Source organism: Cyphomyrmex costatus, unplaced genomic scaffold (genome assembly GCF_001594065.2).
Source record: "Cyphomyrmex costatus isolate MS0001 unplaced genomic scaffold, Ccosl1.0 scaffold30, whole genome shotgun sequence".
Taxonomy (NCBI): Eukaryota; Metazoa; Arthropoda; class Insecta; order Hymenoptera; family Formicidae; genus Cyphomyrmex; species Cyphomyrmex costatus.
The window spans coordinates 2,872,303-2,884,554 of NW_017277125.1; the positions used below are offsets into that span (position 1 = coordinate 2,872,303).

At 35.5% G+C, this 12,252-nt stretch overlaps 1 protein-coding gene across 1 annotated transcript in view; it reads right to left on the minus strand.

Moving 5' to 3' along the window:
• Positions 1-8,938: 8,938 nt before the first annotated feature.
• LOC108775407 (Kv channel-interacting protein 1) overlaps positions 8,939-12,252 on the minus strand; it is a 46,372-nt gene continuing 43,058 nt past the window's right edge. The window contains exons 4-5 of the mRNA XM_018541764.1: positions 10,111-10,383; positions 8,939-9,012 (exon numbers count right to left, since the gene is read on the minus strand). Coding sequence (XP_018397266.1) covers positions 8,965-9,012; positions 10,111-10,383 — 321 coding nt within the window. The 3' untranslated portion in view covers positions 8,939-8,964. The remainder of the gene's footprint in view (positions 9,013-10,110; positions 10,384-12,252) is intronic.

Here is a 12,252-nt window from a genome sequence, read left to right on the forward strand (position 1 = left end):
TACCTATGATGATCTCTTTCATTTTTTATATTTTTTTCATCTTATATTTTCCCTTTTATTAATCAATTTTTACGTCTAAATTATTTCTTACACTAAGGTCCGATTTTTCATTATCTGATTAACTTGTGGTTAAACTTAACTGACATTTTATTTAATGGGCTTCATCCATAACATCATAGAATAAGTTAAGCCTAATCAAGTCAACTAGATAATGAAAAACCGAGTTTAAATGTCCGATGGAAAAGTCAGGAAAATTCGGATTTTTAATTCGACATATTTAACATTTATTGATATACCACCCCAGTGGAAAATCGCTAACAATACAATGATATTTCGCTTATTGCAATCTGTTTTTGTCTCGATAAGTCTAATCGCCTTAAGATATAATTAGAATGATAACACAGGAACACCACTGTCGCCTCTACTCATTACGATTTGATTGAAAACGAATCGATTTTACGCATTGGAACAATTGGAAAGACTATCGAATTTATTGCGCCAGTAAAGCAATTAACTTGCAGTTGTGATCTGCACATCGTGCGTCTATGTCGCACGACTAATTGATTTGTGTAACAGATTCAATAACGTGTTGTAAGAATTAGGTAAACCTAGTAACAATGATTTTCACTACTATTTTAAGCGATAGTTTGTGTACTAGCTAAATAAGAATACATATAATAAAATGAGAGATACATTTTCGATTACTTCACATACATACACATATAATACAATTTAAATTTTTCCGTAATGACAATCATCAGATAAAATCCAATAAAATGAATAAAATTAAATAAACATCATTGACTTTTAATTGAATTCATAAAATGTGCAAATAATGATGTTATATTCTAGCAAACATCAAGTTACATATATGTTAGTTGTAATTTCCCGCTTAACAATATAACTATAGTGTAACACGTGTTATTATATTATAGTTACATTGTTGAATAAGAAATTACAACTAACATGTACGTTACATGTAACTTCGTGTTTGCTGGAACTATGATAAAAATTTTTCCCCGTTTTTAGTATAACTTATTTTATCATTTAAAAGCAGTACATAGTGTTTAAGCTACATCAATATTTTAACTCTGAATCTTGTGCGTGACGTAATTTGATGTTTGCTCCTCGTTTCTAAAAAACTAAAGTTAAAACTAAAGCACTGTAATTCTTGAATAATTTTTTTTGCGTCGTCTATAAAACCTATTACTATCACAATGGTAGTTAGACTAATTTCTAATCGGTCTCTGCTTCGCATATTACTGTAAACGTGATCGTGATCATAACTTTTATAAATGATTTCTAATAATCTCTAATCGCTTTTACGTCAATTTTATAAAGTACTGGCAATAACCAAAGTAAAGTTTTACGAGGGCTTTCGAGATGTAAGAGATACATTTTACAAAATACGTTTAATAAGTTACAAGAAGAATTTATAAAAAGAAAGAGACCCAATCCAATAAACATTTTTCGAATACCCTCGTAAAAGAAAGAAAATCATGGATAAGAATAATTAAAAAATATGTGCAAATGCATGTGCTGTTTAAAAAGTTGAATTTACTTTAAACGGAAATAAAACATACGCGCGAGAAAAGAAATTCGACGATTCGTTAAAGTGTGTTTCAAAAGAAACCCCTATCCTATCATAATCTTTAACTAGAGATATTACTTATTGATGTCGTTAATTAGAAACTATGTATGATGATTTACAGATTGGCAGTATGAGATATAATTAATGCATTATTCTGCATAATCACTGTAGTAATGTATTCTATATTATCACTATAAAGAGAGTAACAGATCCGAGCCCGAGGAAGGATCTCGCTAATCGATCGTAAGTCTAACTGTGACTTCACTATAAAAAAGTGCTTCCAAGCTCAACAATTGTATCGTTTCTAATATAACCAGTGATATTACGTAACGATTAACTATTTTAATAAACTGCGATATCCTTTTCACGAGCAATATTACGAATGTATTATTTGGAGACCATACCGATATTTCGAGCTTCAACGTATTTCGCTACACTTAAATAATACGTGAAAACTTTTCTCTACTCTGTTTTCATATCCCAATAAAAATTATCACAAATTTTAGAAAACAATGCAGCCGAGTAAGTTAAAACTTTATTTATTTATAATATTAATTTTCTTTGATCTTTCGTAAACCATTTCAATTAATTTTTTAGACGAGATAAATAATATACAATTGAATTGTAAACTCATGTAACTACAATTATTTAACTTCGTCGTAATGAAACAGGTTATATAATTAATTATGTAATTAATTATATAAATGTTTAATTATAATAGGTGTGATATAATTAATGCAAATAGATTCAAACGTTGAAATAATTCGCTCGAATATTAATGGCCTCCGTCTGATAGATCCTGTCGACTATTTTATGTGTATTTATATGACTATCACGTTTAAAACACCGTTAAACGTACATATATAATGAGATGGAGATCATCTCCGCGCTCGCTAAAACTGTCCCTCGCTTAGTGATTGAGGAAAGGAGGAGAGAGATAATGACTAGTAATAATAATACTTCAACAGTATTAAAGCCACGCAATTTTTTACATTCTTACGATAGATTTAACTTCTAAATCTTAATAAATTGACTAGGTTGTTGCTCAATTAAATCCATAATCCCCGTCCCCTTCGATTTTTTTCTCTTCTCTCATATCTTTTATCGTAATTGATTCGATTTATAACGCATTCTTTATTCAATCGCCCGATTGTTTTGACAGTCAAGGTCCATCTCAAACGTACATACTTATTCTCCAAAGTCAAAATCAACCGCATATTAATTAAAGATATGCTTATTAAACGTATTTGTTAAGATGCACGCAATCGAGCCAGTGATATGACATTACTTTAATGCACGTTTTGAAAATTTGGACACAGGGCTGTTGTCCGAAAACATTATTGTGTAAATTAAGTATTAATTTTAATTTATTTTGCATTTAACTATCTTAATTTCTTATATTCTTTGTAATTAGCTTTGACGGAACTTAATCGTGTTTTAGCCACTTAAAAGTTATATTTTGTCAAAAGATATTTTGCAAATTCGGCGGTTTATGTGAAAAAAAAATGTAAAGTTTTATTAGAATCAACATAATTTCTAAATAATTTGTGTATTCGTTTCTATTCCGTTACTTTCAAATGATTTACCAATATCCAGTGCTTAATATTGTTTTACCTAGGAACATTTCACAATTTATTTCGAGAATTTATTACTTACAATTAGTATACATAATTAAAAGCAAGTAGATTTTAATTAACTCTGTTTTATATAGGATTCTGTTGTTCCAATTTATAATTCATAGGCATGTTTAATTATTAAACATCAAACAACGCGCGATCAATTATATTCAAATCAAAATCGCGTAATCTATATTTATGAATATTTCTAGGTATTAGGGTAATTATTTTCATTTTTATGTACTTTTAAGTATTTTCTTAGGAATTTTTGTGCTTTTCTTTCTTTCAATGAAGAATTGCAATCAGCAAAAATTACTGATTACTACACGAAGACTGTGTAGAGAAACATTTTTGCAAAAATACTTCGTGCCTCGCAAAAAGTAACAAAATTTATAAAAAATATACGGCATCCCGTGTTTGTACAAATTATGCGCATGTAGATATAATTTTCCATTAGAATACGTATAAAAACAAAGGGAGGTGCCAATTTGTGTCCAATGTTTGCTCGTTTGCAATTAAATTAATTTCGAAATAGTGTGGACTGTGAGAAATGTATGGTAAAAGTCTGTTAGAAAAATTTCAGCTCAATATCTCAAAACGTATGCCCGCGATTCTCGATTTATGTTATAACATTTTATAGCGCATATTGAATATCAATCAATATGCTGGCAGAGATATAACGTATGGATATTTTACAAAAAAAAATTATATTATACATATCTCTGTGGCTGGCGCTACAATATGTATAAATATTAAATATACATATATCAACGAGACCACAAGAAGATATATACATATAATAAATATGTATCGCCATCTTCAAATTGAAGTAATCAACGCGATTCCGCTCAGACAAATCGGTGCTTATATTTCAAAGTAGCAGGACGGTATTAATCGCTCCAATTTAAAAACATACGACACGTTTGTTGTGTGTGTATTTTGTGTGCGCGCGCTATATGTATACATATATTGTATATATATTATGTAAATACATATATTCTAAAGAATATAAATCCTCCGTCAACAGTTATCTTGGCGAGATAATCGCAGCGATTTTGCACTGTTGATCGCGCGCGTTAATGTTGCTGGATTTCATCTTTTATTTTAATTACATTCTCGAATTTCTTACGAAGGTGCCATTAATGTGACAACGCTTGCGGAATGTCCAGCATAAAAACAATATATATAATTTTGTACATTAAATCATTCTCTTCTAATATAAATTAACGCATCGTTGATTAAAAACTTAAAAAAAGTTGTTATGGATAGGTCGCTTTTCTCACTTTTTACAACTTTCTATAAGCGTTCGCAGATTAATGGCTGGCATTGTATGCATGCTTTCATTCCAGGTTCGGTCTTGACACTTAATTGATGATGATAGCTTCTGCTAAATACAATCACAGATGACACAGATTCGAGATGCAGCATCTCTATATAAGACAGTAGGAGAACAAAAGGATTACAAAGGAAATTATAAGAGATTATCAAAGAAAAAATAAGAAGAAAAAGAAAGAAGAGGGAAACTATCGTCATTCTTCGTAGAGTCATTTGAATTATATTTTATAATCTTTTTACATTTTCAAATTCAAGGGAGATACCTAAGTAAGTTCCTTGATTTAAAAAATGTAATATTAACGCTCAGAATTTTTGTACAATCGAACATTTCGACTTGTTCAATCTATTAGACTTGTTCTCACAGGTCTAAATTAAAACAAACAAAAATTAATTTTTTGTTTGTAAGAATTATTATTTTGGCTTTAGTGATGTCCGAACTACTCGAATATTCGAACCGTGAATTTTAGAATCAATCATTAATTTCAACTGTCTGAATTAGCTAAGCTTTATTTTGACTTATTCAAGCGTAATTTGTTTGAATGTCCTGCCTGAGTCTTCATAAGGTTTAATATTTAAGTGTGCTCAGTTCCCGATGACTTATCTATATATATAAGTGTACGCGAGACCCTGTGTCTTATAACAGATCCAACATAACTCGAGAGCTTAGCTACTCCGCTTTTGACCGTAATAAAATGTAGAACCCATAACGTAAGAAGACCAGGTTGAATTTCAAGGATGCGCAGTCGTTCAAAGCGATGTCGACATTTATGACCAATGAGAAATTGGCCTCAAATTTTAAGTTAATATAAAGCTGCTTTAGAAATTTGTCTGTGTAAAATTATATTTAGTTATTATGCGTAATATTACATCTGGTCTTTTTACATTTTACAATTTTACATCATGATAAAATCTGCAATTTCGCCGTTATGAAGTCGTTGATTAGTCGTTATAGAAACGCACGTGTAACTCGGGGCGTAGCCTAGCAACACGCGTGTTCCTAATTCTCGTGAAAGCCACCGCGGCGAAAGTGCTCGTCCCATCGCTCTGCGACGATACTTCCTCCCGAGGAGGAAAACCGCGCGATTGATAGTCGCTTCGCGACTATTAATCGCGATCAACGACGCGACCAATCAACGACGATCCTGTGCCCAGCTTGATACGAACCACGGTGACAGACAATATTTCCAAAGGGGTACGTGTGGATCGTTATCGCGTTGCGTGTATTTTTCTATATAGAGCGTATCGACAAGAGAGACGGTGTGCATTTTCCGAGAACGATTGAATTTTTCCCAATCGCCCGATGACCGCGCGCTTAATCGCGAATTTATCCTAAAAATTACGTGTATGTATATATAAACCGTACCATATTATTATTCTCGTTTATACTTAAGTAATAGCTAACTACGGTAGCTTTGGTGTTTCATTGTAATCGATTTTGATAATCCATAAATCGCCGCTCAGGCTTCCGCTACTTTACCTAGTCTGACGTATGTCCGCACACTCGCACGCCTACGACTCGCAATAACGGATACATTAGAAAATCGATGCTTCACGCACGTACACCTACACGCTATGAACGCTCGCGAGGAGTCCGCAGGCGATCAATATCTCTTGTCAGTGCTTCAATATCGGTGATACGATTGAATGGCAGATATCGCAAAACTATACCATTAGGGAAAAAGTGGTAGGAAAACACGGATTGATAAGACCAAAAGTACTTGTCCGATAAACATCGGCGTGTACCTTCTGATACAATATCGATGCAAAAGAGGGGAAAAATTGACCGCAAATTGCGGGATGGCTGGTATTGATTTTGTCAATAAGCAAGTATTGGCCGAAGGGTATGCATTTTTTGTATAGAAAAATTGACCGTACCCTTGTTAGCAGAAATATTGAATGCCTGCGCGGCCCGTTAGAATCGATTGGATCTAGAAAAGGACGTACAACGAAGTGTCAACCTACGAACCTACCAACGAAAATACATATGTATGATATCTACGATCATCAACGATCGTGTGACTAACAATTTAATTGGGAGAGATGCACGGCTACGTCGAAACGGCTATAAAGCCGGCTCTACATAGCACACAGAATGCAGGTCGCATGTCGCAAGTAAAACATATTTCAGATTATAGATCGCAAGCCGCAATACGTAGGACCCAGGACGCGAAAGTTGAAGTTCACCCAACTTCCTGCGTCCTAGGTCCTGCAATTATAATTAAATACGTTAACTTAGTTTCTAGGCTTGTGACCTGCGACCCTCGTTCCGCGTGCTATATAGATCCAGCTTTATAAGTTGCAGGACGTAGGACGCACTAAAGTTGGACGAACTCCAACTTTCGCATCCTGCGTCTAGCGTTCTGTAGCCTGCCATCGGAAATACGTCACGCTGCGTCTATTTGCGACCTGCGAGTCCTGCGATTCTGCATTCTATGTAAAACGACTTAAATCAATCTTGCCTTATCTTCGCGATGCACATTTGTCGCGACCACGCGATCATAATAAACGGTCGTAATTGCGGAGAATATAAAAAAAAATTAACAATTGTAACAATTACGCGGAGTGCTTGAACTGCCAAATGATAGACGATAGAAAAGTCTCTCGCATGTATTACTTTATACAGGGTCCCTAAATCATCTATAAGAAGCGGTCGCCATCAAGAGACAACGTGTGATAACGGCGAGATGTACCCTGTTACGTATAATACCATGAGATGTATTTTCTTCTAAACAAATAACACATTTTTTTAATGTAAAATAATTATCTACAACGAGGGAAATTTAGTCAATCTCTTTCAACGCGGAGAATTCCTTTTTAATGCACGAAGCATTAGAAAAAAGAAATCTATCATCAGAGAGAAGATGTACTCAAGTATAGGAGAAAATGTGTTTCCAAATGAATCTCCCGTAAGTCATGAGTAACGCTCCTGGTAACGCGAAGTCACGCGATTCGTTATAATTTTTTGTTTTTTGCACCTACCGTAGAAACAGAATCGTGCAAATAACGTGAACGTCTGCAATTGGATGTGACATCTCCTGAGTGATCTATAATTATTTTCTTTGTTTTATAATTTAGAATCCTTGTTTTCATGCTGTAATTTTCAACTCACAGCCACGCATAGCACCTTTCCCTGCCGTTTTCCCCGTTCTTTTGTCGTCGTCGTCTGAAAATCCAATAAATTTGGCACAAATCCGTGATACCAGGGTTCTTCGATCACTGAATCTTCTCGTGGCGAGTCGTAGAAAGGGAGGTCGATCTCGTTCGAGCCTCGATCAGCATCTTTTTCACTTTTCAGGACGTCCTTTTCTTAGACACCATTCTTCACAAAGCGCGAGAGATCGTAATGTAGGAGCTGCGCCAGATACCTATCTCGCGTATTAATATACAGTATGACCTTAGATCAAGTTCTTGCAACTCCGCTAGATTCTTGCCAGAGATCAACGCCAATTGTCATTTCCACGATTGCCAAAATATCCGGCGATCATCATCACGGGATCGTCCGTGTTGGTGAAACGGTCTCTTCGTGTTCCACTCTTCGTGTTGTTTTCGAAATGGCAATGGAGTATTCGCTAAGCTCCGTTCGACGGCGAGAATAAGAACAACATCTTGCATCGTGTCTTCGTACTGCTTGCGCAACGTTAGCAGAACGAAGAGGCAACATGATGCTGGGAAATCCGCTCTTCGATTCCAGAGATTTAGACCTCGATTGCTACTCTACGTTGCTAGGAGCCGTATTATCGCGTTGCCCTAAAAGAAGATCAAGGTATTGAATCATAAGAGGTTTGACCGAGGAAAAAGATTTTAAAGAAAATATTTTTAAAAAAAGGCAAAAGTTGTGGAATAAAAACAGAAGCAAAATAGAAGGAGATAAAGCGATCAGTTAAGTACACTTTAACATTTAGATAATTCAATTCTTGAGATGGTGGGATGATATAAAAAAAGATTCAATAAAGATATCATCCTCTAAATAAATTTTCGTCGGAAAGAAATTGTCTTCAAATTCTATGAGAGATCATCTATCATTGAATTAACGTATTTCATATTTTCTAACTATTCCGATATCTTCGATTTTTCATAAGAATTACGTCCGAGAAATTCTTATCTCGTTCGAGAAGGAGAAAAGACTCTCAACTGATTTGAAAACTATTGGAAAATTTATAGCTTTGTATAGATTTACCTTCAACAAAAGAGCGGCGCCTCTGGTTGATTCCACCAGTGGGCAGCCAGGAGTAGATAGAGCTCCTGATCCTGGACGGTGTAACCAGGTGGCGGCTGAGAGGGCAGAGGTGGCGGGATAGGCGGCAGCAGGGAATAGGACGGCGGCGGCGGCGACGGGGATAGGGATTGTGAGAACGTTGTCGTCGAGAGCGGCGTCGGCGGCGTCGCGGTGACCGCTGCTGGAGGCTCGTCTTTAGCCGGAGATCAAAGCGCGCAGTCGAACATCGCCAGCGATCGTGTGATCACATCGTCCTGCAGTCAAGTTTTATATCAACTGAGAACCACGTTGTCTGTTTTTTTTTTCCTCCTATAAGTTCTAAACTCTTAACGGGACGGTCGAGACACGCGCGCCTTGCCTGGAATATCATTCCGCTATCGACAAAAGCGCTGAACAAACTACAAACAAGCTCGCGCAAGCTCCGTAAACATCGATTAAATCTTCGGTGTCCTTATTTTTGTTTCTTGCATTCGTGCCTCACGTGCACCGCAAGTTCACGTGCATTTATTGTTAGAGCATAATTCGTACGTTCCTATACTTGTGTAAAAGGCCGACATTCATAGTCGGTTCTTATTTTAAGATTGTCTTAAATGTCTTATCCTAATATGGCACTGTGATTGGCTTATACTGTTTATAGTAGGTACCTTAAAACTATACTTAAGACAATCTCGAATATAAGAATCGACTATGATAATAGCGGCCGATGTATCGCAGAATCAAGTATACGAGGAGTTAGAAATTGCAAATATTTTACAAGAAAGTTTTTTGATGATATAGACACTTTGATAAAAATATCGCTATGGAAATATGTATTTAATCTATCGAATGATTTTGCCAAATTTCCAAGATTATAAGTAGATAATGGAATCATATTTCTCAAGTGAAATATAAAAAGATATCTATTCTTTCTACAGAAATGCACAATTCGACAGTTAATTATCGCAATAAATGTAACATGAAAAATTACGAACTTATTCAAAAAGAGGGAATCGTTCCAACTCTGGTTGAACTGCGAGTTGAAACTAGTTTCAACTAGTTGAAAGAACACCCGGCATATCTAGGACATTTTGTATATACATACGTATACGTCTCGGACTTTATATTCATTTACGAAAGGGAGTGCATACAGAGTGTCCCAAGTTTACTATACCTTCTTCTATTCAGATTTTAACTAAACTGACATTATTATTGCAGTCTGATTCATCAATAGGAGAGCGTATGTGACATACTGATAGCAAAGGCGTTAAAGAAAAGTTAAAGAGTCTGCAGAGACAAAAGGGAGTGACGATATGGACGCCCTGTATACTTTCGATCTACTACTTGATTGCTCGTAGTTTCATGGCCAGACGTACCTTCAAACAACTTTCGATAAACTCCTCGATCGTGATAACACCGTCCTGGTTGAGATCGAGTTTCTTGAAGACCCTGTCCAGTTGTTCTCTCGCCTTCCTTTCCTCTTCGGCGTGATGCCGCCTGCCCATGAGCTCATGGACTGCTGTCACGACTTCGCCCAATTCACCCCTGGTGATACAGCCATCGCCATTTATGTCGTACAGCTTGAAGGTCCACCTCAGTTTCTCATAAATGCTACCTCGCAGTAGAGTCGACAGCGTCACGAGAAGGTCCTGCAATCCCCGGGATTGTCAAATCACGCGCGACTTTAATACGAAACGCGCGGTGGAATGAGTGCTTCTCGAGTGTCCGAACGTCGAGCTTGTCCACACTTTGTGAATTTCATAAAAATTTAAATGAAATTTCACAATTCAAAGGATAATGAAAAATAGTTCGGACGTAAATAAATGTAAAAAGAACGAGAGACGCCAGCGAAGCAGAAAAGCAGAAAGAAAGTTAATCGTTTCTTTAAAATAAACGCTCGTTGACATTTTCTCTCAGGAAATGAAAAATTATTATATAACATTGCATATTTAAATTATGATTCAATAATGACACAATTGCACTTTTGAGAATAAAATGATATAATTGGTAAACATAATTTAGGTTAAATTCCGATGCTTTTTTAAATAAAATTAAATAAAATCACAATTTCTAGACTTTTAACCAGGGATGCACCGAATCGGTCGGATATCCGTTGCATCCCTAATTTTAACAGCAATATAATTATTTCATAAATTGTATATTAGATATATATTATATTGATAATTTTTATATAGCATTATATACAGGTGTTTCCGAGTTAAACCGCCAAACTTACGAACACGAACTTAGGAGAGAGATTCGTTTAAGAGATATTGATTTCTAAGTTAGAAAACACTGTTGGAATAAATAATTTTTTAGATAAATTTTTTTGTAAAGGATGCTCTGAAGCAAAAAATGTATTAAGTGCTCCTTAACGATCTTCAATCATAAAAACGAAAAATATTGCAAGCGTGCGAAAAAATTATAGATGCACAATGTCAGACCATTCGTTCTCTCATCGATAAGTGCAATGATTGTCTCAGAGTTGAGGTCATCCTTTCGAACAAAATATTTAATAATTACATTTTGATTATTTAAAGCATTAAAGGGAATAAATCTAAATTATTTCGACATTACTTATTCCTACAGTATTCTGTAATTTAAGAAGCCAATATCTCAAACGAAACGTTCGCGAGAAAACTTCCAGAGGAAAATTGTGTTTGTTTTGAAGTCTTAAATTCATATTTTACGTTTGGCAATTTAACTCGAAAGCACTCTCTCTATATGTATATAATGTATATACATGTATGTATGTATGTACGTATGTATGTGTATGTAGCGTTTTATATTAAAAAAAGGTCACCTTTTATCCAAAATTTAACTCGACCAAAAAAATTTCTTTCTAGGTTCAAATTGTAAATTATTTATATATTTTTATTAGCCTTTTCGAAAATTTAATATGACGGGCTCAACATGACACGACTATATAGTTCACGAAGTGCCGATCGAGAACACCTTAATCATCAATATGCTTATAATCTAGATATATCTAGCATTATATTATTATATTACTACAGTCATAAGTGCACATTAAAAAAAACCCTGCAAATACAAAAAAAGAACAATCTGTATAATACGAAACATAGGCAAGGGAATTAGTCAAAATTGTGCCCGGGTATATCCGAGTTCATGTCCCACATGAGTACCGCGTTGGCATTGAAAGCTTTAATACCTCCGTGTGCTGATGCTCAGCATCAAGCTGCCTTCACGGTAGTAATAATTTCTGTATGCGCTAGTGACCATGCAGCATTCGCATGGAATGACGGATGATCAGTGAGCCCCGTGAGAGAGCTTTGTATAGGCGCATTTGCCTCTGTATCCGATACATACCAGCGTATCCCGCATTTATCGTAAAAACGATTAATTATTCATCCGATAGACGATCGGCTCAATTGGCGGTAGTCCTGGCTCGTCGATCGGCGACCAGGCCGTTCGATCGCGTGCCGCGCTATTATCGCGAAACGCGGATGTGCATTGCCCCGCCCGCATAAATGCATCAGCATTTGCGTTCCGTTTGT